The following is a 27722-nucleotide window of genomic DNA, read 5'->3' as shown; positions in this document are numbered from 1 at the left end:
TACAACAGTATAATTTATTATCATTTTTCGGAATAAAACATTTAACAACCTCATTGAAAACGATAAAACAACAAACTGAAAAATAATTTACTCTGAATAAGAACATTTTTGATTCTGTCGTTAAAATACATTGCACAGCTTAATCACCGAAACGATACAGACAAGTTGAAAGTGGAGAAAATGCTCATCACATACATACTAATTCGATTATATGCAGTATTTTAAGTACATGTAACAATAATATACTGATCCGTGGCGGTCAAAGGAATGTAACAGCTACTCTATTGTACAAAAATATCATCTTCACTTGTCAGAACAAAAAAATTCGCTAGTAGTTGATAGTATGATTAGTTGTCTTCGTCGGAGCTCAGCAGCATGGTCTTTTCCGTATAATTCTGCGAAATTGTCGAAACGCGTGGTCCTGCGGAGATGGGTGGTCGAGATGGGTTATCTAGACTGTTATAGCACTGCGGGACGGTCCCGCCGCTGGGGCTCATGGGGTCGTCCGGATCGTACGTGGACAGCCGCATGCCGCGCCCATTTTTCCCACCTGAAAAGCACTCTTTTGTCACCAGGATGGTACAGTACCATCGAGCATGCAAATAAACCAACGAATGCACACCAAACCAATTTATTTCATAAAAAAATTATACGTACAATAATAAAATATTAAATTAACACAACTCTAAGTGATAGGTACAATTATATACATTTTAATACTATTTTAAGTACGTTATAGATGCAAGAACTTTGATCCTACTCAAGTTCTAAAATAAAATAATTACTAGAAAATATCACAACGTATTTTGATTGTTCGCTACCGTAAACAACAAAACGGAACTAGGGTCTCCAAACCTAGCGATATTGTACACTTGTAAAGGTATGAAGAAATTTATAGTTTTATTTCTTCGGTAAGTAGTTTGAAAATATACAAGGTATTGTGCATTACAGTATAGAAAATATATACCATCAAAGTTATAAAGAATATTATCGTTGGTTTCCTTCTAGAACGATAAAACCCTTTATCTGCAGAACCCTGAGAGTATGAAATAGTGTATGGTGGTAGTAGATCAGTGAGATGATATAGCTAGTCTAGCACCAAGGCGGTCATGCAGCGACATGCTAGCAACTTCACAGCCTCTCGTATGGTTGGTGCGAGATGACCTCTGTAAAAAGCATTCATTACATGCAGCACATTTATTTACATATTTGCATAACAACTAAAATGGATTCAACATCAAACAAACATAAAATAAACTGGCGTATGACCCATAAATCTGGGATATAGAACTCCACCGTGGCAAAAATTATTTGGTAGTTACGTGATTTTTACGACTTTCCGTTGACGCTTTTATTGAATCAATATTCACAACAGAATTTAATGCCCAGTTAGAATTATTCGCTGTTTTATGGGCGAACAATAAACAAAACCAATGCAGCAGAATGAAAAACATTTGCGTTGAAAAGATGTATTTTAAATTATAGTTGATTTTTTAACAGGAGCAGAAAATCACACAACCCAAAAAACACATCCCATTTTTTTTTTAATTTTGAATCAAAGTGTCTCGTTAAATTTTGACAAGTGCTGCATAAAAATCAACAAGTTGTTTCTTCATCTATCATCCGTTTACATGACATCCGCACTGTCAGTTGTCAAATCCTGCAAAAATTCTTGAGTGTACTCAAAATTTTAGTTCATTCTTTTGACTGTGTTCGTAAATGTAGTAAAATACAGTTGAAAAAGTTACTAACGTCAAAAAGTGAACTTCATAGGTTACAACGCAACTTGAGGCTAATATTATGTTGAAATCAAGATAAAACAGGACAGAGTAAGAACAGTAACAATTGTTAACAAAGTAACAAGTAAAACATACAAGAAATCACAATTTAAAAAAAATGTTTCGCTCTGTTAACCATTCAATATTAATGATTTTTTTGAAGAAGAATTTGGTCGTTTTACACTAGGATTTCAGTCATCCATAAAGTTTGCAATTATAATTAAGGCTTAAGATATTATCTCATTATCAAAAATATGTGTACATTAATTCAGGGGTCAATTTTTTTCTAAACAGTAATTGACCACAACCGATTTCTTTCTAACCGATGGTAAACCCTACGTGCCTTATTTACACTCATTTTAGCTTATTGTAATAGGAGTTTTCAATTACGAAATTTAGGAATATAAATCGTTTTTTGAAAAATGTCAAATCTGACATTTCAAATTTTGGCAGATTTGACTTTGACATGAGCGCCAACCGTAAAATTTAAAATTACTAAATTCGAAGAAGACAGCGAGACCAGCCTTGTTACAGTCCGTGTATCGTGTAGACGGATAATATTCTTTATTTCAAAGTCTTTGTCGACACAGTTGGCTATGAAAATTTTAAATAAAATATAGTAATTTTGAGTAATTTTGTTGGCATTGCAATTGTTTTGTCAGAAACACGTGTGTCAGCCCATGGTGTAATCTTCTTCGTTTGTAAAACCATCTTTGACATTTCATACCAATTTTTTTTTTTAAGTATAACACAGTTTTCGACTTTTCAATTTTTCGATTTCTCGATATCTTAATTTTTCGATTTTTCTTGACATTTCTATTTTTCAATTGTTCGATTTTTAAAATTGTTTTTTCTGTTTTTCAATTTTTTTTAATGTTTTGATTTTTCAGTTTTTTGTTTTTTGATTTTTCGATTTCTGGATTTATCGAGACTTTCATTTTTTTCATTCTTCAATTTCTCGATTTTTCAATTTTACAATTTTTCGATCGTTCAACTTCTTGATTTTCCGATTTCTTGATCCTTTGATGTTTAAATTTCTCGAGTCTTGGGTTTTTGAATTTTCTTGTTTCGATTTTTCGACTTATCAGCTGTTGGATTTTCCAATTTTTCGATGTTGCGATTTTTCAATTTTTCGATTTCCTAATTCTTCGTAATTTCAATTTTGGAATCTCAATTTCTGGATTTTCCAGTATTTCGATTCTTCAATTAAATTCTTGATTTCCCGGTTTTTCGATTTGTCGACTTTTCAATTTGTCCATGTTTTAATTTTTCAAATTTTAGATTTTTCGATTTCTTGATTTCTGAATTTCTGTATTTCTCATTTTTTTACATTTCTATTATTCAATTTTTCGCATTTTTTAATATGGATTTCGGTTATTAAATTTTTTGTGTTTTAAATGTTTTGATTTTTTAGTTTTTTGTTTTTTTGATTTTGCGATTTCCCGATTTATCGAGAGTTCGATTGTTTTATTGTTCAATTCCTCGATTTATTATTATTATTTTTCGATTTTACAATTTTTTGATTTTTCGACTTCTCGATTTATCAATTTTTCGATTTCCTAATTTTTCGTCATTTCAGTTTTGGAATCTCAATTTCTCGATTTTGTTCAGTTTGTTGACTCTTCAATTAAATTCTCGATTTCTCGGTTTTTCGAATTTTATATTTCAGATTTTTTAATTTTCCGATTTTTTAATGTTTGGATTGCCCGATTTTTTAAATTTTAGACTTTTAGATTTCTTGATTTCCCGATTTCTAGATTTTTCAGTTGTTACGGTATTTCTGTTTTTCAACTTATCGATTTTTTTGACTTTTCGATTTTAAAATTTTTCAATTTCTCGATTTCTCTATCCTTTGATGTTTAAATTTCTCGATACTTCGGTTTTTGAATTTTCTTGTTCCAATTTTTCGATTTAACGGCTTTTCGATTTTTCGACTTATCGGCTGTTGGATTTTCCAATGTTTCAATGTTTCGATTTTCGAATTTTTCGATGTTGCGTTTTTCAATTGTTCGATTTCCAAATTTTTCGTCATCAGTTTTGGGATCTCATTTTTCGATTTTTAAAATTTTTGTTTTTTCGATTTTTGAATTTTTCGTTTTAAAATGTTTTGATTTTTCAGTTTTTTGTTTTTTCTTGACTTTTCGATTTTTCGATTTATCGAGACTTCGATTTTTTGACTGTTCAAATTCTCGATTTTTCGATTTTACATTTTTTTCCATTTGTCTATCCTTTGATGTTTAAATTCCTAGATGCTTCGGTTTGAATTTGCTTGGTTCGATTTTTCCATTTAACGGCTTTTCGATTTTTTGACTTATCGGCCGCTGAATTTTCCAATTTTTCGATTTCCTAATTTTTCGTCATTTCAGTTTTGGAACCTCAATTTTTCGACGTTTTAGTTTTTCAACTTTTCAAATTGTAGATTTTTCGATTTCTCGATTTCTGAATTTCTGAATTTCGATTTTTCAGTTTTTTTAATGTTTCGATTTCTCAATTTTTCAATTTTTATACTTCTCGGTTTTATATTTTTCAGTTTTTCAATTTTTCGTTTTTAAAATGTTTTGATTTTTCAGTTTTTTGTTTTTTTTCATTTTTCGATTTCTCGATTTATCGAGACTTTGATTTTTTTATTGTTCAACTTCTCGATTTTTCGACTTCTCGATGTTCCAATTTCTTGACCCTTTGATGTTTAAATTTCTGGATGCTTCGATTTTTGAATTATCCTGTTTCAATTTTTCAACTTATCGGCGATTGGATTTTCCAATTTTTGGATGTTGCGATTTATCAATTTTACGATTTCCTAATTTTTCGTCATTTCAGTTTTGGAACCTCAATTTCTCGAATTTTCAGTTTGTTGATTCTTCAATTAAATTCTCGATTTCCCGATTTTTCGATTTGTCGACTTTTCGATTTTCATACTATTTCAGATTTTTGTATGTTTCGACTTTTTAATGTTTGGATTTCTCGATTATTCAATTTTTCAATTTTTAAATTTTTTCGAATTTTAGATTTTTCGATTTCTTGGTTTCCCGATTTCTCGATTTTAGAGTTATTGCGATATGTCTACATATTTGATCTTGATTTTTCAATTTTTCGATTTTATATATTTTTTAATTTTTTCAATTTTTCGATTTTACATTTTTTTGATGTTTCGATTTCTTGACATCTTGGTTTTTTGATGAGTTTTGAAAAAATTTCGATGTTTTGATGTTTCGATTGCTCAATTTTTGGGTTTTTTAACCTTTTGACTTTTATAACGTTTGATTTTTACCTCCAGTCACATTCATTAATCCATCAATTTTACTCTAATACGATCAATCAGATTGTCGATCCTTTGCGAGACGTGTCAATCTGGTTGATCGTGTAGGGGGAAGGTTGATGGATTAGTGACGTCTCAGGAAGGATTGAGAATCTGATTGATTCATTCAGATTGTCGTTCCGATTTTTTTTTTTTAATAATAAATAATTATCTTTGGTATGTTATGTTGCATAATTTTTCTGCTCCTTTAAAATTAACTATTAAGTAAAAGGTAACAATGTAAGTGGAATGACATTAACTAAAATGCAAAGTAGTTGTTCAATCAGTCTTAATAAAGACATTCGTTTTTTTTTTCTTCTGCATAGTGTCACAAATTTTTAACTACTTTTCTTCACTTAACATAATTAGTACATACTTTTTTTCTGATTTGTTTTACGACAATAAATTCAAACAAGTTGACATTTAGTTTTTCTTCAAATCAAGTAGGCTAGCGTAACATTGGTTGCATACTTAAACAATAAGCTCACCGTAAGTTAGGGAAATTTTTCACCTCATTCTGTTTTGAAAGCAGATTCATAACAAACAAAACAGACATTTGGCAATTTATGCTTGGCAACGTCAAGGTTGTGACGTCATCAGAATCAACTTACTTTACCTTGTCGTGTTCTGAATTTGGACGTGGACTAGTTATGTCTTGATGTTATTAATATTTATATTACTAGATATATAAAACAGCTGTGTGCTATCTAGGTGGAACAAATCAACAACAAAAGCAAATGCAAATTTCAAACAACTTTATCACCACGTGAAAAATATGAATTGATTGGACAAAATTTTCTGTCAATTGATAAAGTTGAGAAAAAATTACTTTAACGAGTTGCAATTTTTTTTTATAATTTGCAAGTATTCTGGGGTCATTCCCGACTGAATATTTTTAAGGATTTCCAGTACGTCATATAAAACATAACAAAAGCTGTTTTAATATTTAGAAACATTACCACACAAAAACAATCAACGTCGACGTCAAAAAATTACGACCTTAATAAATATTTACGGTTTTAAATAAAACAACGTCACACATTTTGTCGAATATTTTGCATGTAATTTAATCGTAAAAATTCACTACATGAAATAAAGAAAATTGTATATTCTCAGACGTTAATAGATTTATTAGACACCAAAAATAATCATGAAAAACATGTATTTTTTCATTTTAAATTTATCCAGAGACACTAAGAAGACTTCAAATTCTATTAAATATGGACAATTTGGTCTTTATCTGTTTGAAATTTTGTTATTAGTTGTATCAAATATGCTATATTTCAAATAAGTACCATTATTTTTTTTAAAATCTCGTCCTAAGTAATAGTTTCGTGAAATATAGGTTTCAATATATGTAACATTTGTTATGCTGGAAGGGTTTCGTACCGTAATAGAGCTTCTTATTAAAAATAGGTGAGCAACCCACAATACACATCCTATACTAACTTGTTGCTGTTTATTTATATGGGATTGGAATTAAAGTTGTAAACAGTTGTAAATTTAAAAGCGAGAAGTGCTTGTGCAAGTTTCATTTTCTGTCCACCGTCGTGAGGTCAGGTATCTAAAATTTTCATCACCAACAAACGACGCGGAAATTGTATTCTTAGTACCCTGAACGTTTGTTTCCACATTACTAATTTTTAACTTCAACTGTTTAGTTTATTAAAACGACCGTAAAAAATGTGCTACTGTTTCACATTTAAATTATTGGGTTTTTTAAAGTCCCTGTTTGTAACGAAATAAGTAAACAAATTTATTTACAACAAAATTATACGATTCCATTGCATTATTATCACCATTCATGATAGATTAGCCACTCTGTGCAATGTTTACCTAAATAATTCAAACAAGGAACTATTTTCAAAGAAAAAAATTAAATATCATTCCGCTGACCACTTTTGCGAAATTTTAATGCACTAGGAACAACTATTTTTTTTAACTAGATAATCTACTAAAAATCTGCTGCATTCAACGGAAAACATTAAAACAATTAAAACACTCGTCACAATTATTCACCTTTCTCGGATCAATATACACTTCCGATACTATCAATTCTCGTAAAAATCGTTCACCACAAATACAACACATACACATTCTTCGTCGATTGTACACCAAGCATGCAACAGCAACAAGAAATTACCTGAACTATACTGCGTGTACTGCTGGTACTGTGGATGGAAATTGTGAATCGCATCCGTCATGATATCTTTGGGATTCATAGTTTCCTAAACAGAACACGTTAATTCCAACAACGCAGCCAAAAATTCCTCACTTACTTTAAGACTACTTGAAATACTCTGCATTGTAACAGATCGTCCACGCGAATCGGTAACACATCCCTGGGCATAAACTCGGTACGGAAAAGCGTATCTTAGAGCGATAGCGGCGCAAAACATTTCAATACAAATCAAAAAGTTCTGATAACCAGCTGAAACCGTACCGGCCGACGTTCGTGTACCGCTGTTGTCGATAATGGGCGAGATCACGTTGGCCTTTTCCAAGATGGCTAAGCCAACACCTGCAACAGTCATGGTTGGTGTAAGCCGCGATAAGTAAATGGCACGTCGCGAGATTAGAGAATAAGCCAAGAATTTTCATTTCGCTTAAAAATGAGTTCATTCTCTAATCGAATCAACACACTGTTTCGACTTACCTTGCCAAAACGACAAGAAAATCACAGATTTGACTGTACAGAACTTCAAGACGGGTTCGAAAGGCGTCAAAAGATCCCTGGTGGCAAAATAAAACAAGAACAATCCATAAAGGGCAAGAGACACGGAAATGTTATAAATAATGGTGATGTAAATGTAGCCTCCGTCTGGACTCCAGTCTCCGTCGCGGTAATGTCCGAACGCTTGCAGGAATATAATCACGAAAGCCATCAAGGGTTTAACGAGACAAAACTGCAAAGTCGCCTGTTTACAGAACCTGAGGAAACCGATCGTGTACGTTTTGCCGTTCAAACAACAGGTACCATAAAGGCAACTCGAACGGATCGGTTTGCCGCGGATTTCTGACATGATGTTGCCTTCACCTCCCAGGTATTCGTAGCAGAGCGATAGGAAATTGTATATGACGAAAGCTGGAAGAAGAGGTGGTGAGAATGGAGTCGGGGGAGTGTGGTGGCGGCTTACCTTCGTAACAATCGCGGACGGTGAAAAAATATACGTAGTAGCTCTCTGAATTGAAGAACAAAAGACTGATCCATGAGTACGTTGCGTATATTGGTACTATGAATAAGATTCTAACTATCCATCTCTGCTCAGTCGGGTTGGTGTACCATCGCAAGTGATGGTAGATCTGGAATTTGGTTTCATGTTATTTTATATACAGTGTTTGAGATAGTTTTGGCTGAAATCACATCACTCACTTTCAAGAGTTTCTAACGCACACATACACACTGGAACAACTTGAGGTTTTCGACTGTGTTACCCACACAATTAAACCACTTTTACATTACTTATGCCTCAAGTTAAGTCACGCAAAATATATATATTTAATTTTCTCATCTCCACTTTTTGTTTGAATAATTGGGGCAGCTCTAAAAATGGTCCAAGTATTATTGATTATTATTATTAGGTTTTTATTAAGAAAAAAAATAGATATTTAAAATTTTGTCTTGTTAATATGTATAATTCTAACGTAATTTTTTTTTAAAGAATGTGAATAATATCCACTACTAAATTAATAAAGAATTAATATACATAGTCATCTTTTCACAACAAGAAACTTACAATATGGGGCGGAGACTAATTGCAAAAGCCATATTTCCTTATACAAGTTTACCATTTTAAACATGATTTAAATTTCATGATATGAAAATAAATCTACACACATTAAAACAAAAAAATGGAAGACCGTCCACCCGCCCAGTCTCTATTGTGATGATTTTTTTTTATTCGGCGTGAACCAGAGAGGCGGACCTTAACTGCAAAATACCTATTTCTTTACAAGAAATTAAAAATATGATTTTGAGCATCGTGTTGTTCAAAGAATACTTTGCACATTGAGAAAAAAAAAAAGCAAAATATAAACCCCACCCACCCCATCTCAATTGTAATCACTTTTTTTCTGAGAAACTTAAAATACGATTAAAATGGTACATTTTTGTAAAGAAATATGGATTTTGCAATTAAGCTCCACTCCCTTAGCTTACGAGGAATAAAAAAATCATCAGAATTGAGACAGGGCGGGTGGGCGGGGCTAATATTTTATCTTTTTTTTTTCTTAATATACACTGCGTTTCAAATAAAATGCACCACCTAGAAGGAGTAGGCGTATAATGCTGAAATTTGGTGGAGAAGACTATTGCATATAGACAAACATTTGATTAAAATTTCAAAGAAAAAATAAAATGTCTAACACAAGAAATGTTAATAATGTGTTAAAATTACAAGTGCGCGAATACAAGACTGTATTCTTCTAGGCATGGTTAAAATGAGATGATCTATTGCCTGTCGGGGTATCTCATTCCAGGCATTTTGAATTTGTTGTAGCAATTCTTCCAAAGTCTTTGGAGGATGTGGTAAATTGCGCAGCCTTCTATGCATTACATCCTAAACATGTTCGATTGTTGATAAATCTGGTAATCGGGCAGGCCAGGGTAAGAAGTTGACGTTATTTTCTTTAAACACTCTTTAAGTTAATATGGCCACATGAGGCCACGCATTATCTTGTTGAAAAGATGTTCTTCGACGGTTCTAAAAGTAAGGAAAAAGAATTTGATTTAACACGTTATCGATGTAACGCCGGGCATTTAGCGTGCCTGGAATGAACACTAAGGGGGTACTTCAACAGATGTGTATACCACCCCATATCATTACTCCAGGTGTTAGAGCGGTATGACGTCTCTGTACAAATTCCAGATTTTACTTTTGGCCTCGAGGCCTTCGAACACGTATGCGTCCATCAGAGTGCCACAAACAAAACCTAGACTCGTTTCTAAACATTATGACATTCCACTATTACAGCCATTGCTGCATGTCTTAGTACCGGCGAAGCCTGGTAGTTTTGTGTTCTTGTGGTAAGGGAAGTTTACAGTTTGGACCATAAGATCTCAAGCCAAAGGAACGAATTTGTTAGTAGATGGTACTCCTCGGATTCGGTGCCCAATTGCTGTCATCCAGTCTACCCAGACTGATCGTTATGGTTACCAAGGGTATTGAATAACACTTCTTCTTAGCAAATGATCTTCGCGTGCTTGGGTTACTCTGAAACGGTCGGTACCCCTGCGACGCATTTGTAGCTCTTCGTTGTTCCATTCTCGACTTGTTCTTAATATCGTAGAATGCGTTGGGCCTAGTATTCTGGTGTTTTCCCGAAATGGTAAACCAGCCTCATGCAACCCAATAATTCGCCCTCTTTCAATAGGTGTTATCTGTTGAAAATTACCTCGTGTGCGAACTCGTAGCATTTTTGCAAGCACAATAATGACAAATGTCAAGTCAAATTGCAAAAGAATCTTACTCAAGTGTCTTTAAAATATAATCAAAAAATTAATAAAAATCGAATAACACCCGGTATATTATCTAAACAAGTTGTAGTCTTTAGTTCAAATTTTAATCAAATGTTTGTCTATATGTAATAGTCTTCTCCACCAAATTTCAACATTCTACACCTACTCCTTCTAGATGGTGCATTTTATTTGAAACGCAGTGTATATAACTATCTTTTCAAAACAAGAAACTTAAGACATGGTTAAAATGGTACATTTTTGCAAGAAAATATCCATTTTGCAATTATGGGGCGGAGCCTAATTGCAAAATCTGTATTTCCTTACACAAATTTACCATTTTAAGCATGTTTTAAGTTTCATGTTGTGAAAAGAAGTCTACACATATTAAAACAAAAAGGCGAAATGTAAGCCCGCCCGCCCGCCCTGTCTCAATTGTGATGATTTTTTTTATTCACCGTGAACCAAGGAGGCTGAGCTTATCTGCAAAATACTTATTTCTTTACGAGAGATTAAAAACATGTTTTTGAGTATCGTGTTGTTCAAAGAATACTATGTACATTAAGAAAAAAAAAAGCAAAATATAACACCTCCCCACCCACCCCACCTCAATTGTAATCATTTTTTTTGCTCAGAAACATAAAACACCATTTAAATGGTAAATTTTTGTAAACAAATATGGATTTTGCAATTAAGCTCCACTCCCTTAGCTTACGAGGAATAAAAAAAATCATCAGAATAGAGATAGGGCGGGTGGGTGGGGCTTATATTTTACGTTTTTTTCTTAATATACATAGCCATCTTTTCACAACAAGACACTTAGAACATGGTTAAAATGGTACATTTTTGCAAGAAAATACGGATTTTGCAATAATGGGGCGGAGCCTAATTGCAAAATCACTATTTTCTTATACAAATTTACCATTTTAAACATGTTTCAAGTTTCATGTTGTGAAAAGAAATGTACACATATTCACACAAAAAGACAAAATGTAAGCCCGCCCACCCGCCCTGTCTCAATTGTGATGATTTTTTTTTATTCGTCGTGAACCAAGGAGGCGGAGCTTATCTGTAAAATACTTATTTCTTTACGAGAGATTAAAAACATGTTTTTAAGTATCATATTGTTCAAAGAATACTATGTACATTAAGAAAAAAAAGCAAAATATAAACCCCCCCACCACAATTGTAATGATTTTTTTTCTCAGAAACTTAAAACACCATTAAAATGGTAAATTTTTGTAAACAAATAAGGATTCTGCAATTAAGCTCCACTCCCTTAGCTTACAAGTAATAAAAAAAATCATCAGAATAGAGACAGGGCGGGTGGGCGGGGCTAATATTTTACCTTTTTTTTTCTTAATATACATAGCCATCTTTTCACAACAAAAAACTTAGAACATGGTTAAAATGGTACATTTTTGCAAAGAAATATGGATTTTGCCATATTTTTTCTTAATTGATTGGTAGGTAAATATAAATTTTATAAATATACTTGCATACTTTTTAGTGTTACGGAAAGATCTATGAAGTAATTGTCGAAAGTTACTAGCGCACGCAAAAAAATTGTCAAGCAGCCAGGCATTAGACTGTTCCGCCTCCGCACTGCAGGTTCCCATAATCCCCAAACACTTACATAGAATAAAGTCGAAAAGTTGGAAATCGAAACGAAAACTTTTTGAGATAATATTTTAAACCAAACAATACAGTGATTTTTTTAACAATAATGAAACTTAATTTAATAAATTTCTTACGGGCAGATTTTAGGTGGTAAGTAGTATTTTTTTATTAACAGATCAACCTGATTCAGTGAGCAATCGAGAAGAGTGACGAATATTGACAATTTGAAAATAGCACAGGACGAAAATTGTAGTTGTTTCTTAATTTTCATGTCTTTCTTATTATATTTATCCCCCCCCCCCCCCCCAATTAATCACCCCATCACAAAATTTTGCCGAATAAATGTTATTTAAATTTTATAGAATAAAATTATTTCTTAACCTAGAACCTCAAGATTGTTTGAAATTAAAAAAAAAGATCTCGAAATTAACTGAAAACAGGCGAGGTCAAAATTATCCAAAAACAGAACACCAAAGTCCCCCAAAATCGTTTTGAATAATTCGCAAAAAAAATCCCCATGGGCTTCCAAAATAATACACCATGGGTACCCAAGAGTTTCCCGAATTAAAAAAAAAAACACTGCGGCACTCAAGACTTTTTCATAAAAAATAAAACACTAAAAGCAAACAATTTGAAAGTGCTTTAGAGTCTCTAGTGTCTTTTCTTAATATAACAATTTAATTAAATTTCTTAGAGGATACGTCATTTGCTAAAATCAGTCTTATCTTAGCAGGTACTTAGCCCCAGCCGCCCGCCTCTATTTTCTTAGAGAATATGTCATTTGACAAAATCAGTTTTATCTTAACAGGTACTAGCCCCGCCCACCCGCCCTCTTTTTTCTTAGAGGGTATATCATTTGCCAAAATCACTCTTATCTTACCAGAAACTAGCCCCGCCCACCCACCCTGTGTTTTCCTAGAGGATACGTGATTTGCCAAAATCAGTCGTACCTTAGGAAGTATTAGTTCCGCCCACCCACCCACTATTTTCTTAGAGGTAAATCATTTGCCAAAATCAGTCATATCTTAGAAACTACTAGCCCCTACTAGGAATTTTGAACATCTTCCATAGTGTTTAGTTAGTTATGCTTTAAAGGATTTTTCTTTTGTTGGTTTTGTTTTTGTTTGTAATTTATAAATGTCTTAATTGTTTTTTGTTTTTGGTTTATTTATTTTTTTTTTTTGTTTTTGTTTTATTAATAATAATGTGTTTAACACACAAAAAGAGGAAAAAACACAAAACAATGGTGTTTTTTTAAGAATATTTCTTTTACATTTTTTGGTTGATTCAACTGTTTTCAAGCTGGAGATACACAATACATCTATTTTAATCACATTTTATCCCCTTAATTGCTTAATTAGTTTTTTTTGAATTGCATATATTTTTTTACAAAATCTGAAGATGTTATTCCATCACATCACGATCCATTTTTAAGAGTATGACAAAAATCAAAACTTAAAAATAAAGGTTACGGCGTTAAAAGAGGCGAGAAATAGAATTTCGGAGAGAACTGTTGTAAAGAATTTTTTCTGGAAAATAGCTTTTAATCATTAAAAACTAAGGCATCTTTGATAAAAACATGAACTCCCTGTTTGGTTAAAGAAAATTCAGCAGAATTTTTGAGGTTAGCAGAACCAATCAAATACGACGCTTGTTACGGCCGGCCGTTGGAAGCGCAGCGGACGTTACATCTTGGTTGGCCATGATTAGAACAATCTCAAAACAAAAGCCACCTCTAAACCAAAATATTTTCAATTGCATGCCACTTGATTGAAAACTATAAAAGGATATAATATCTAGGATTTCACCAAATTTAATTTTTAACAAAAACCGCAGTTTCCTATTATTTCACATGTATGTGACTACATTTATGAGAACAAAATTCTCCAAGAGTCTAGAAAATTCGATAAAAATGGAACAATACGGCCGCGTACAATGCTAATTAAGCATATACAATTTCATCTTATTTAGAATTACGACCAAACTCCGTGGGAAGCAATAATCTGTGTAATTACAGATAACAACGCCAATATCAAAAGTTATCTAACAATACAAATAACAAAATTTTTTACAGTTGCGAACTTCGTTAACTGCTAATTACTTGCTTTAATAACTCTTCGCATGTTATATTTACAGCAACTTTCATTTTTATAACTGTCTAAGATTATAAAACCCCAAAACTTCAAATTACGATACAATCTAAAATTAACGTAACTGTACACGTTCGCAAAATTACAATTCTAAAAACTGCTCCTTGTCCCACTTTACCGCCCACTAGAAACCGTTCCAACTCGCACCATCAAGTATCTCGTGGAAAAATCAACCTTTAAGAAGGCTAATCTCCTTTACTTGAAAGCCTTTAAATTCAAGTAAACACATTACGTGCCGCTGCCATTTATCACGGCGTAAAATTCGTTAACTCCCCAACATGTCGACTTTCCCACATGAAGAATTGGAAAAAGTCGGATCGTGACGTCGACTGATTAGCTAGAAACCGACCAGAACTATGCTTACAAAATCAATAATAACGCGAAATTCACGTCACGCATCAAACAAAATACAACGTTCCAGATACTGTTCCGGCAAGTTGTAAACGAAAAAATCGCTCTGCGGCGACCACAAGAGGTAGACCGATACAGCACGATTTTCCGTCGGCGACGACGCCGTGACCGTGACATGGTGGATTGAAGAGTACGAAGAAAGTGAAAAGGTCAATAATAAACAGGTTTATTAGCGATTTCTAGACTTCGTTCCCGTTTGGATTGAAAGTTTGTTTCAATCTAGATATTGGATTTGCTGAAGGTTAGCACTAGTTCTTGTCAAATTTTACGTTACTAATTTGACACTGACTTCCAATAAACAATAATTCAATATTTTTTCTAAAATAAACAAACCTTTTTAGGTGTAATTGAGACGCTCACAGAAGAATGTTCGTATCCCGTTTCTAGTCCACGTTAGTGAGAATTTTATTGCTACAGCTCGTAAAGATCAATACAGAAAGTTTTAAACACTGAAAAGTACATGCATTATTTATAACCTATGCAGGCTAATGCAATGCAAATGCATTCGTCAAACATTAATATCTTAAACATTGTCTGGGATGTTATAAATTTTACGTTTCGTTACAATCCTGAAAAATTTCACTTGCAAATTCAGCACCCCAAACATTCAAAATAACTCAAACTGAATGATTAATTTTAAAATTTAATTTAACTTGTAAATTTGCAATTTGAGTTTTTATCTCCCATTCTCAATTTTTCCCCCAAATATGCAGACGCAGAAAAAAATAAGCAGATTCGATTTAATTTTAACAAGTTCTGCGTCTCACATCCTGAATCGGTTGTATGTCGTTATGACGTCACGTGTGTACAATTTACACCATCTAAGTAGCTCTAACTTGAAAACAACAAATATTAGAAAGTTTCGGTTTACACTGTTCTTCTTCATTGTTATTAACGTATGTTCATTTGTTTTTAATTTTACAAATACGGCACCGAATTTTGTGGTTTATCTCTTTTTTTATTAATTAATTATTTGGACAGAACTTCCCTCGCTTCTTTGAAAAATTATAAAACCAGTAAAAAAAACAGCTGATTTTTACACTTTGATATAAAATACAAAAATTTAGCAAACATTAAAAAACCAGATAAGAAAACAAAAAATACCAAACAAGAAAATTCATCCTTGCCATTTACGTATTAATTAGTAGTGAAAGCAGTCGTAACTTAATAAAAACAAAAAGTATTCTTCTGTTTGAAGTCTAAATTTTATTTAATTTATAGTTAATTGGCTCCATTTTTTCAGGCTTTTCGTTTAGAAATCATGAATGCTTTGAAACTGATGAATGTTATTTTTAAATAAATATTACTTGGACATTTTCTTAGATTATTTTCTAAAGCATGATTTACAGAATTAATCAAAATAAAAAATAAATGAAAATATATACCGGATGACTAAGAATGATTGAAGCAAATTTTTGTGTTGGTACGTAATTCTGAATTATTGGCATGTTAATTCACAATTGTCAATTTTGATATTAAGGACGCGTAATAAACATGATGAGATGAAAACGACTGGCTTGGTGCCTAAAATTTCAATTGGACAATCAGGTATGCCACCATAAAATTTTGAATTTTACCAACGCGACAAAAAAATCACTCAATATTAAGGTGTCACCTATGCTAAATTGATTTGTTTATTTTAACAGTTCGAAAACGAAACAATTTTATTATGGATAATTTCCAACCATCAAATGTAGACACACCCAAACCAGTAAAAAAAGCTTTTTGGTTAACGTTTTATGTTAATTTTTATATTTTGACATAAAATTTCAAAAATTCAGCGCAAACATTCAAAAACCCGATAAGAAAAATATTCCTTTTCATGTTTCTCTTTTTTTCTAATTAGTAGTGAATTTTTCAGTCATGAGTTTATAAAAACAAAAAAGATTCTTCAGTGAATAAGTCCAAAATATACTATATAGCTAATTGGCTCCCTTTTTCTAGTTTTTTTTTTTTAAACCATGAATGTTTTAAAACTGATGAACGTAATTTAGAAGAAAATATTACTTCGACGTTTTCTGAAATCGTTTGCTAAAGCGAAAATTACAGAATTAATCAAAATATAAAATAAATAAATACAAATTAATACTGGATAACTTAATAATAACGACTGAAGCAAATCTTTCTGTTGGCAATTCTGAATTATTGGCAGTAGTGCTATTATGTCAGTGCCCAATTGTCAAATTTGACATAAGGGCACGTAATAAACACGATGAAAAGTACTACTGACTTGGTGTATAAAATTTCAATTCAACAATCAGGTGTACCACCATAAAATGTTGAATACGTTGCCAATCTGACAAGAAAATCACTCAGTATTAAAGCACATTTATTTTTTTCATAGCTAAATTTAGTGTATTTTTTAATTTCGAAAACGAAACAATTTTTTTTTTATGGATAACTTCCAACCATCAAATTTGGACACACCCAAACCAGTAAAAAAAACTTTTTCGGTTAATGTTAATTTTTATATTTGACATAAAATTTAAAATTAAGCAAACATTCAAAAACCCGATAAAAGTTATTTACGTATTAAGGGTATAATTAGGGAGATTATGGCACAAAGGAATGTTTAAAGCCCCACGAAAGAGGGTTTTTAATTTCCCGAGGGCCGCAATCGACAATTATGCCCCTGGTAAATACGTTTTATTTTATTTTAGTTTCTAAAATATTTTTAACGAAATATCGTCAAATTGTCAAATAATTCGATTTTCAAAACGCAAACTGAAGAAGAGAAAAACTTAACTTAAAAGAAATTTTAGAAGAATTCGAAGTCGGCCAGGGAATGATTTGATAAAATATTGTTTTCCCAACTTTAATAAAAATGTTGAATATTCAAGCTTGTTTGAATAATTAATTAATGTAAATGAATAATCAATTGTTGCTTAGCAATTTTTGACTGATTTGTGCCATAAAGGCCAATTTATGCCCGCATTTGGGTGCTTATAAACAAGATTTTGATTCTAAAATAGAATAAAAAAAAATCCTTTCAATGTTTTTGTTTCCTAATTAGTGAATTTTTCAGTGATGAGTTTATAAAAACAAAAAAGATTGTTCAGTGAGAAAGTCCAAATTATACTTTACAGCTAATTAGCTCCGTTTTTCTAGTTTTTTTTTTTTTTTTTTGGAAACCATGAATGTTTTAAAACTGGTGAACGTACTTTTAAATAAAATATTACCTCGGCGTTTTCTAAAGCGTAAATTAAATAATAATGACTCAGGGAAATTTTTGTGTTGGCAATTCTGAATTATTGGCGGGAGTGTTATTATGTCAGTTCATAATTGTCAGTTTTGACATAAAGGCGCATAATAAACATGAGAAGATGGAAACCACTGACGTGGTGCTTAAAATTTCAATTTGACAATCAGGTATGCCACTATAAAATTTTAAATATGTTGCCAACGTGACAAAAAAAATCACTCAATATTAAGGCGTCACTTATACTAAATTTAGTTGTTTTTTTTAACACCTCGGAAAGGAAATAATTTCCAACCATCAAATTCTGACACCTCAATTCAATAAAAAAAGCTTATTTGCGGTTAATGTTTATTCTTATTTATTTTATTCTTTTATTTTTATATTTTTAAATATAAAAATTAAGCAAACATTCATTATTACTAAAACCAGACAAGAAAAAAAATCATAAAATTTCAATTTGACAATCAAGTATGCCACCATGAAATTTTTAATATGTTGCCAACCTGACAAAAAAATTGCAAACATTAATAGCCACTCGGTATTAAAGCACAACTTATTTTTTTCATAGCTTAGTTATTTTTTTAACATCTTTAAACGGAACAAATTCTTTTTTTATGTATAACTTCCAACCATCAATTTTCGACACATCCAAGCAAGTAAAAATTCCAATTTTTGCGAGTATTTTTTTTTACCATAAATACAAATAGTTTGGAACCGATGAATGTAATTTTGAAATAAGTATAAATACACTTGGACACTTTCTGAAATTATTTTCTAAATCGCAAAATACAGAATTAATCAAAATATCAAATCAGTAGAAATAAATATTAAAACGCTATTTTTTATTAGCAGCAAATTTTTATGATTATTTGATTACAAAATCAACAAGGATTTTTAGTTGAAATCAAAACTTCATTTACAGTTCATTTTTTCTAGGTTTTTTTTTTTGAAATCATGAATAATTTGGACTCATTAACATAGTTTTGAATTAAATATAGACTTGGAAATTTTCTGAAATTATTTTCTAAACTGTAAATTACAAAAAAAAACAATACAAAAAACATAATTAAATAACCACCTATTAATTACTAAAATTAAGTAAGTAAGTCGGAGACAAAAACCTATAAATTTGATAACACCCAGGTACGTAGGCACCACTTTGGAATTGTCCCATTTTAAGGATTATTAGTGGAAAATGTTTGTAGTAGGATTTCTTATCCTTTTTTGTAACAAGAGTCCAAACGAAACGAAAATATTAACAGGATATGAACAATCTAATAGAATACATAAACAGTGATTTTTTTTGCATGTTAAACACGTACAGAAGAATTCGCCAAGACACTGTAAGTAGTATAAATGGCAACCGAATAATAGATTCTTTTCATATAACATAAATCGTGTTTTTCTAGTCGAAATGAAAATTGATTCAGATCCATCAAATCTGTCAGTTTGCGTGATTACAAAGAAATGAACATCGATCACATTTTGTTAAACATCTTCTGTTACTAAATTTAAGCACATTTCAAAGACAAGCCATCAATAGTACATTAGCAAAAAATCAGTACCATCTAAAAACAAATTAAATGAAAAACCCCAACTCGCCACGATTTTCTCCACACGCAAGCGAAACTAACAGTTTCTAACCCACTCTTCACTCATCTCGAACTCCAACACCACAATCAGTGTTGCCACCTCCACAACATACCTGTGTACAAGTGACAAACAAAGCAGCCCACACGAACACGCCGGCGATGCCTTGGGCCAGCTTCGTCTGAAGAAAAATGGGTTCCGAGGGAGCTGAATGCACATTTTCTGGTACCGAAGTGGCCATGGTCGCGTTCGCCACTAAACTTGCCGCCAATGATGACGCGGTTGTGCTACTGATACTGCTTGTCACTCTAGTCGTTGATGACATACTGCAAAAAAAAAATAATAACAAAATGAAAATATAGCAACTGCACATTCGAATATGTGGAAAAATGTCTAGCAACCAAGATCGTATTACGGTCGCAATAAAAGTCAGACCTCAGTTTTGCATATCAACAGGTTAGGTTTCTGGTTGATATTTAGATTGGAAGAGAACGAATCCGGCTTGCGTAAAATCCTTGTGGCATTTAGTTCGTTTAGAAACGGGGAGATTTATTGCTTGCTGCATTCATTTCATGCATCGTAAAATTGATTTCTGATAAATGAGATGTCAATTGTGTCTTTGTTGGGTGTTAGTGCGTTGTGGGTGATTGACGTTATTAATAAATTTCCCGGTTTATTTTCTTGCGGGGAAAATTAATCACTCACAAATACCAAAAAATTAAGTAGTAAGAAGCATTAATCGATCCGTAAATACTTTATTTCACGCATAAAAAACCTTTATACTGGTACTTTCATTGATAGAGAGTGAAATTGTGTTTGGTAGAAGAAAACTTACGGAAACTGTTGTGGCTGTTCCGATAACTGTTCAATTTGTTAAGGAGAGAAAACAAAGACAATTTGTATTTATTGTAGTTTGCGTTTGTGATACACCTACGCAAGCATAAAATAATCGATCGAAATTATTTCGATAACCTTCAGTTGTCTCTTAATGATAATTAGTCAACCGTTTTGATGACACAAAAAACATTGTTTCCCACTTGTTGTGCGGTTGTAACTATTGAAAGCTTTTGTTAGTCAGTACGTTGTAGTGGGTGTTTATGGTCAAAAACTCGTGACCCAACGTTGGTGTCACAATAAAATCTTCACTTCAATTTATTTGTTCAACCTAGAAAAAATACCAAACATAATTAATTGATTTGCAACTTTTATTGATGATAGAAACACTCAAAATAAAATTATAATGTAGAAGTTATATATTTCCCGTTAGAACATGTTTTACTGTCACAACAGTGATGACGTGTACTTATATCCGCATTGAGGTAGGTTTTTCCACCGCTGATCAACTGTTGGTTAGTTACTAAAAACACATGAATATATACAGGGCTTTCTTAAATATTTCGTACATCTAGTGATCTATGAAACTTACAAGTAGTGCAGATTTGCCACTTCTTAGTAATGGTGGACATTTTTTAAAGCTTTAGGTTAACAATACATTACGGAGGTGATTTAGAATCTGGACTAAAATCTTTAATAATCACATCCTTTCACTGTCCCATCTTTTTTTTTTACTCCGTATCTTATCACCTCTAGACACAATGAAACAGCTAAACCAACTAATCTGATACTTATTTGCAATAACGTGCTAGACAAAAATACCTTGCTTTGTTTTCTTCGTTCCCATTATCATCATCACGGAACGTTTTACATTATGAAGCATTTTTAAGAGGCACGATAAATTTTTGATAAAAATTATCGCATAATTGCGCAATGACATCATTAATGTCATAAATTAATTTGACATTATTATTTTTTATCACAAGTTTCTGAACATGCATTGTTAAGTCATAGATCTAAGGGTTAATTATCTCCGTCAAAAAATGTTTAGTCACATTTTTTTAGCAAAAATAAACACCAGCTTTAGGTTCGTAAAACAGAGTTATGATTTTAACAAAAAAAAAAAATACAAAACGGGAGAAATGTTTACGAATAATTGTTCTGGATAAATTAGCATTACCCTAAGTGCCATAAAATGTATTCCCAACTGATGGATGTCAGTTTAAACAAAATTTCTAATTAAATGTAAACTCGGTTTATAAATATGAATAACGAGCAAATTTTACCGTCTACCAGTATTTACACTTTGAAAATTGTTTCTCTGAACATATTTATTGAAGATTCTGAGAATACATTTTCAATTTTTACACACAAAGTCATAGTTTAGTGGAATTTTTTGAGAAAAAGCATCGTTGGAAGCGAGAATTTAATTATGTTAGGCAGCGTACACTCACTTAATTTCGTATCACAATTCGTAATTTAATCATTCTCTCGAAATACAAGACAAGGATTCAGAATGATTAAACGTGCTATCCATTTTCATTATTACATATTACACTGACATTGTTTCGGAATGAAATTTACATAAAATTAAATACAAAATAGTCAACTTCTTCCCAGTTTGCAAGTCTATGGCGTAAATTTGCACATTTTCACATGTGGAGAAAGAAAATTGAGACGAAAATGTTTTAATGAAACTGAGGCGTCAGAAAATGCCGTACTTTCACATAACGCAGCGAAAAAAATATTTTCCTTGAGGTCATAAAAGCATGTTTTTTATGACTTGATTCGCGATACAAAGGTAATTTTTTTACATATGCAAAAAATACTATAAAAAAATGTATCGCGTGTCACAGGTTAAAGCTCCCTCGTTAATTGAAGTACAGACATGCGGCGAACACCAAGTTTACCAACATGTTGAAAAACATGCAAAAATTTCCGAAAAACATAAGTCAGTGGTATCATGGTGGTCACTGCCGCCTCCCATTTTTCTACTTTTAATAAGTACAATGTTACCAAATTTTTTCGTCCAAAACATTGATGACGTGGATTCTCCTCTAGAATGCGCAGTGTAAAATGTTGAATAATTCACCCACAATTTTACGTTTTTAATTTTAAATTTATCTACAAAATGAACTTGTCCAAATTTGATAATACATACACTGAACGCAAAAATAAAACGTACAAATAATAAAAATGGGAAAGGTTGGTTATTTCGACTGAACTTCCCTCGCCCCTGAAATAACAGTTACTTAATTAAAAAACCACTCAGAGTAGGCGTTGGAATTTCATGTGACACAAAAGGCGTGTCTACTTTTATAGCATCCACTTACCAGGAACATAACCTTACATTTTAAAATAAACATTTGATAAGTGCAGTGTAATACTAATAATAAAAGAGTACTGTGTACTCACATTTTCGGGAAAATAGGGTGATCCGTTTTTGATTTGATAAAAAAATCAATTTCCTAAATTATCCATCGTTTTGTGTCGCCCAGTGTAAGTATGTAATATTAAAAACTATGAATCCATTAATAAACCACAAATAAAAGTCTTAATATTTTGCGTTTTTTAAATAGAATTTATTCAGCAAAATTCTGAGATGACGTCTTCAATTTCTTGAGAGGGGGGAAACGGATAAATTTTTATTACAGATTCACCATGCTTTCGGTGAAACGTTAAATTGTACAATTTTGTTGGATAATTGTGATTTTGATGTTTTTTTTTTTCAAAAATTTGCATGTCTAGGATAAAAATTCAACACGGATTCATAAACTCCAAGTGCAGGAAATGACGTCATCCCATTGCTGATGACAATGATTAGGCAATTTTTGGTTAGCGTTTTACCATCTACACACAATTCCTACATCCATATAAAATTTGACAACAATCGAACCAATAGTTTCAGAGATTATCTACCTAATAAAAATTTACAACAGACGACAGACAGGAAGACAGACGGAAACGGGAAACCTACTTTTTCGTACTCTAGTGGTTATAAAACGTCTAGAAAACATTAAAATAGTCCAAAGTTGTTTCGAGAGAACTTCCTTCGCTCCTGAAGTACAAGTGGACAAATACAGTTTTTTCGAAAAATTTTAAATTAATAAAATAAACATATGTAAAAATGCAACTAAAATAACAATTCAACGTTCTATGCTTGTATGACCTCATGTGAAAAAAATTACATATACCAAGATTAAACCGTGGAATGGAAAATACAATGGATTAAAACTGACCTTGCCTATCGAGCTTTCGATATTACTTCTGCCCTCAATTAGAGGTAAACGAATGCCAACATAATCTTTAACTAATCTTCTGTGTCAGTGGGTGTTGACGTAATATGATGTGTCAATTATGCAGTAGTACCAACTGTACAACTAGTCCATCAGCCAACTCTAATTCCTTTTATTGTACTATAGGAGTATTTAATATTATCACCAACTGTGATCAATGTTTTTAATTCTTAAAGACTAAACATACATCAATACATTATGCTAAAAGCACCTTTATTGCAAAAATATGATTTCATTTGACATTAAAAAGTGAGTGGTAGCAGCGTGGGAGCGCTACTTTTGAATACACATTTCTTTTAGTCTCAACTAATAAGGGAGCTGTTACCTAGAACAAAATTTCGTACAACAGGTGTAAAAAAAATGCGTCAAGTTAATTTAGACAGAACTTCTTTCGTCCCTGATTTCGCGAATTTTTTTTTATGAGCTCCTTTGCTCACGAGGACTTGATTTTGCATTGATACAAACGCATTATTCTAAGGAACCATGAACTCAGAACAGGGAGCCGATACGGCCGAAGGTCACAATTTACGATTTCTTAGATTTTTGTAATTAAAGAAAAAACGAGATTTTTTAATACAAAAAATTTGTCAAAGGTTATTTACACCCTCTGAGGTACAATCCAACAAATTAAATTAATTAAATTAAATTAAACAATTAAAAATATGTAAAAATGGATATAACGGAGATCGAACCCTGAGCCCTTCATATGCAAGGCTAAAATGCTTACCAGTTTTACTACAAGAAATACTGAATAACAAAAATTATAATAATAAAGATCAAAATCAAGGGAAACTCATAAATCACAAGTATAGGGGTATGTTATTTTATAAAATTAAAATTTATGTGGCATGTACTAAGCAAAATTTAGACGGTATTCTTAACATATTATATCTAAAATATGACAACAATCATACAAATAAGGATATATATTTTAACAGCAAAAACAATGTTTTAATTGTATTTTTGCCGAAAAAAAAACAAATTTCTATACAAAATATATCTGTTACTCAAGCAGTACACACGAAACGTAACAGAAAAATCAATTTCCCAATGTTTTAGAAAAAATGTGTAATGCAATAGAAACTTTCTATGCTATCAACTCGACTGATGACAACATGAGACGTAACATACGCATTTACACAACAATCACCTTTAAATTGGAGAAATAAGTAGCAAGCGTTTTATTGTCCCCGTAACACCGCAAAACGTCAATACACTGTCAACTAAAATGAGTAGTTTAGTTTGAAACAGCATTACCACTGCAGTGTACTGATAATATTTGAAATTAAATTAGAAAGTATAACATATAAAAATGTAAACCCCTCTCGCCCAAACCTGTCAACATCAACATTTTCCAAAACGTAACCCGCTCTTTATGCAACGTAGGATGGATTGAATGACCTTGGGTGAAAGTACTCGCAGCGGCTGCGTCTGAGCCGGGGAAATGTGAAGGGATTGTGGAATTAACGAGCGGACGATACACAAAGAATCCAACAATTATCTCATAGATTAAATCACTTTAATTAAATTCTCGCAAAATATTAATCTAACAATAACCAAAAAAAAAAATTATACCATCACGTACATACATACATGTATGTTTTTATTTTACTTTATGATGTGTCTCGAAGTATATTTTGTGGACATTATTGTCAGTTATAACAACATATTTTTTTAAGTATTTATTAAAAAAAACATACACTACGGTTCATTTGTTTAGTTGTTAACCGAGAATTACGTCTTTCTTGCTTCATAAACGTTTTGAAAACTGTGCTTCCGCTCTAAAAATTCTGCACCATTTCCCACGTTCTTGTATGTCTTTACATTCCCGACAGCAGGTTACAAATGTTGTTCTGTTATCTCATGTATGTGTATCTGCATGCATAATCATATTCATTACAAACACTGAAATCGATTACTGTAATAATACTCGTGTGAAGAATGTCGAAAGTACCATGTTAACGTTCCAGTTGGGTCAAAAAAACTGATATTTGACAACATTAAGATTTCCTGTATGACTTTATAAAGCAAAACCCGTTTTTTGTTAAATATACTGTACCAGTCATCAACTGTTAAATATAAAAAGCGACCAATTTTGTCAGATAAAAAAACAATGTTTGCAAATCGTTACTGACAGACCAGTTGTAGAACACGTCATCACGGAGATTATTCTTAGAAGCCTCAAAACCAATAAATACACACCTGAAATCGGTATAGTAAATATGATTCATACGGTTTTTCTTAACACTTCGGTAATTTCGGTCGATTATTTCATGATTTCAGTGTAAATTTGCCTTGCTCTTGCTCTACTTTAAAGTTCGTACACAAACGGTACACATACTTGAAAAACAATAATAACATTTAGGTATTTATTATAACGGTGACAGTTTTCTTTGTTGCACACGTTTTAGCAAACAGACAATGATTCAACATTTCTTTATACTTAATGATGTTTTTAATGTTCAAGGGCCATCCTACAAACCACACTAAATCAACTAGTGTCTAAATTGGCATTATTAAACGATTACATATGTTTATTTTGACACTTATTTGGAGCTAATTGACGTCTATTATACTGAAGCGAATGACACACGCGACAATAAATATGTATCTATCATGTCGATCTAGTTATTACGTGACATTAACAATTACTTAAGTCGTCACGTGACTTCTTAAACTTGAGCTTGACACTTTTTGGAAAAGCTGATTGGCTGCCCAGCCAGCTAGATCGCTCCGACAAAAATTTTAGGTTACGCCACTGACCGTGATCCTCCCTCTCGGTGAAAGGTGTGAAGTAACAACATTTAAATAATATGCAACATTTCCGCGTTCAAATATCGAACACGAAACGTTAAAAAAGCGTAATCTCTTATCTTGTGCAATTCTGATAAATGTTATTACTCACGTATCTCAGGCGCAAACAACGGTCGAAGAAAAAATCACCGACACCAACAATAACGCATTCTCACGCCGGAAAAGTGCCCGTTTTCCGCATTTCGGGCACACAACATGACAAAACTTTTGGCATATGGTCCATCTTCGACACTCACCTGTGCTGGTCCAACTGTCACAAAACAAAACCTCGGTTCTGGTATAGTTCGTCAGGTTTTCGCAAAACTTTTTTATACAGGGTGTTTAACGGCCACTATAAAACCAAATTCACCAACATTATGATTTACTCACGCCCTGCATAGGGCTCTTTTCCACGAAAACAACGCACATTAACACACACCTTCCTCAGATTTCCGCCATATTTTGCGATGACCTCTTTGCATGCGCATGCTCACGATGGCGCGAATTTTGTGCTGTCAATAAAGACATTGAAAGTGGATTGAATTTTAAATAAACTGTTTTCTCAAGGCTCGGTTCGAGCTGATGGTGGTAAACAAAAATGGTCGAAGACGAGGTCACTGATATGTTGACACTGTGGTAAATGAAGCGGTCATTTATTTGTAACAAGTATGGTTTATGAAAGTTGAGCTTTGGTAATGACCTGGAAATGAGGCTTGTTGGGGTCGGTGGTAAAACAATGAAGAGCTGCTTCTAATTTCATTATTCACACAGTTTAATACCTTAAAAGGTTTTAATGTAACCCGGAGTCCTAATTTCTAATTCTAGTACAGAGAAAGGAAGTGGGTTACACATGAATTTAAAATGAAATGATATTATTAAATGTTTTATAAAGCTTTTCTTGATTGGTTAGAGTGTTTTTAATAGAATAATTTAACACAACAATTAGGAAATGTTGTGGTCAGCACTAGGCCAAGAAGTGTTTTTGGTCTGTATTGTGTGTTACATAACTTAATTCAACTTGTCTAAAATTTAACTGCTAAATTTTTTAAACAGAATTCATCGGTTATACAACCCAACATACAGAAAAACGCATTTTCGTAACAATTCATTTTTGGAATAATAAAGAAAAACATTTAAAAACATAGGTTAGAGCAGCTGCAACACGAAATCCAATTATCTAAATATACGCTACCCAAATCAGTTTTACATACACCAACAGTGTATTAACAATTAGAACGTGTTTGCAAATAGAAAACCAAATTCACACATATTATTAATAGTCGAAATATCAACTATTATCA

General features: G+C 32.2%; 1 protein-coding gene across 3 annotated transcripts; it reads right to left on the bottom strand.

Annotated features, from left to right (window-relative positions):
- Positions 1-26908, bottom strand: LOC135139217 (transmembrane protein 184B). Of its 3 annotated transcripts, none has more exons than XM_064069360.1 (7): positions 26679-26908; positions 19614-19824; positions 8211-8376; positions 7730-8158; positions 7353-7594; positions 7217-7301; positions 1-550 (listed from the first exon to the last, which is right to left on the bottom strand). In XM_064069360.1, exons 2-7 carry the CDS (start codon positions 19821-19823, stop codon positions 348-350), a joined length of 1335 nt encoding a protein of 444 aa, XP_063925430.1. In that variant the 5' UTR covers position 19824; positions 26679-26908; the 3' UTR covers positions 1-347. The 3 variants fall into 3 exon arrangements, with proteins under 3 accessions (XP_063925430.1, XP_063925431.1, XP_063925432.1); XM_064069361.1 differs by lacking the exon at positions 26679-26908 and adding an exon at positions 20925-21027; XM_064069362.1 differs by lacking the exon at positions 1-550 and adding an exon at positions 616-1166 and having other exon boundaries at positions 26679-26905.
- Between the last annotated feature and the right edge of the window lie 814 nt (positions 26909-27722).

Source organism: Zophobas morio, unplaced genomic scaffold (assembly GCF_036711695.1).
Source record: "Zophobas morio isolate AGI-343-1 ecotype UQ-CSIRO unplaced genomic scaffold, CSIRO_AGI_Zmor_V1 ptg000031l, whole genome shotgun sequence".
Classification (NCBI taxonomy): domain Eukaryota; kingdom Metazoa; phylum Arthropoda; class Insecta; order Coleoptera; family Tenebrionidae; genus Zophobas; species Zophobas morio.
Note: the sequence above shows the minus strand (reverse complement) of the source record. Positions and strands in the feature narration are given on the sequence as shown.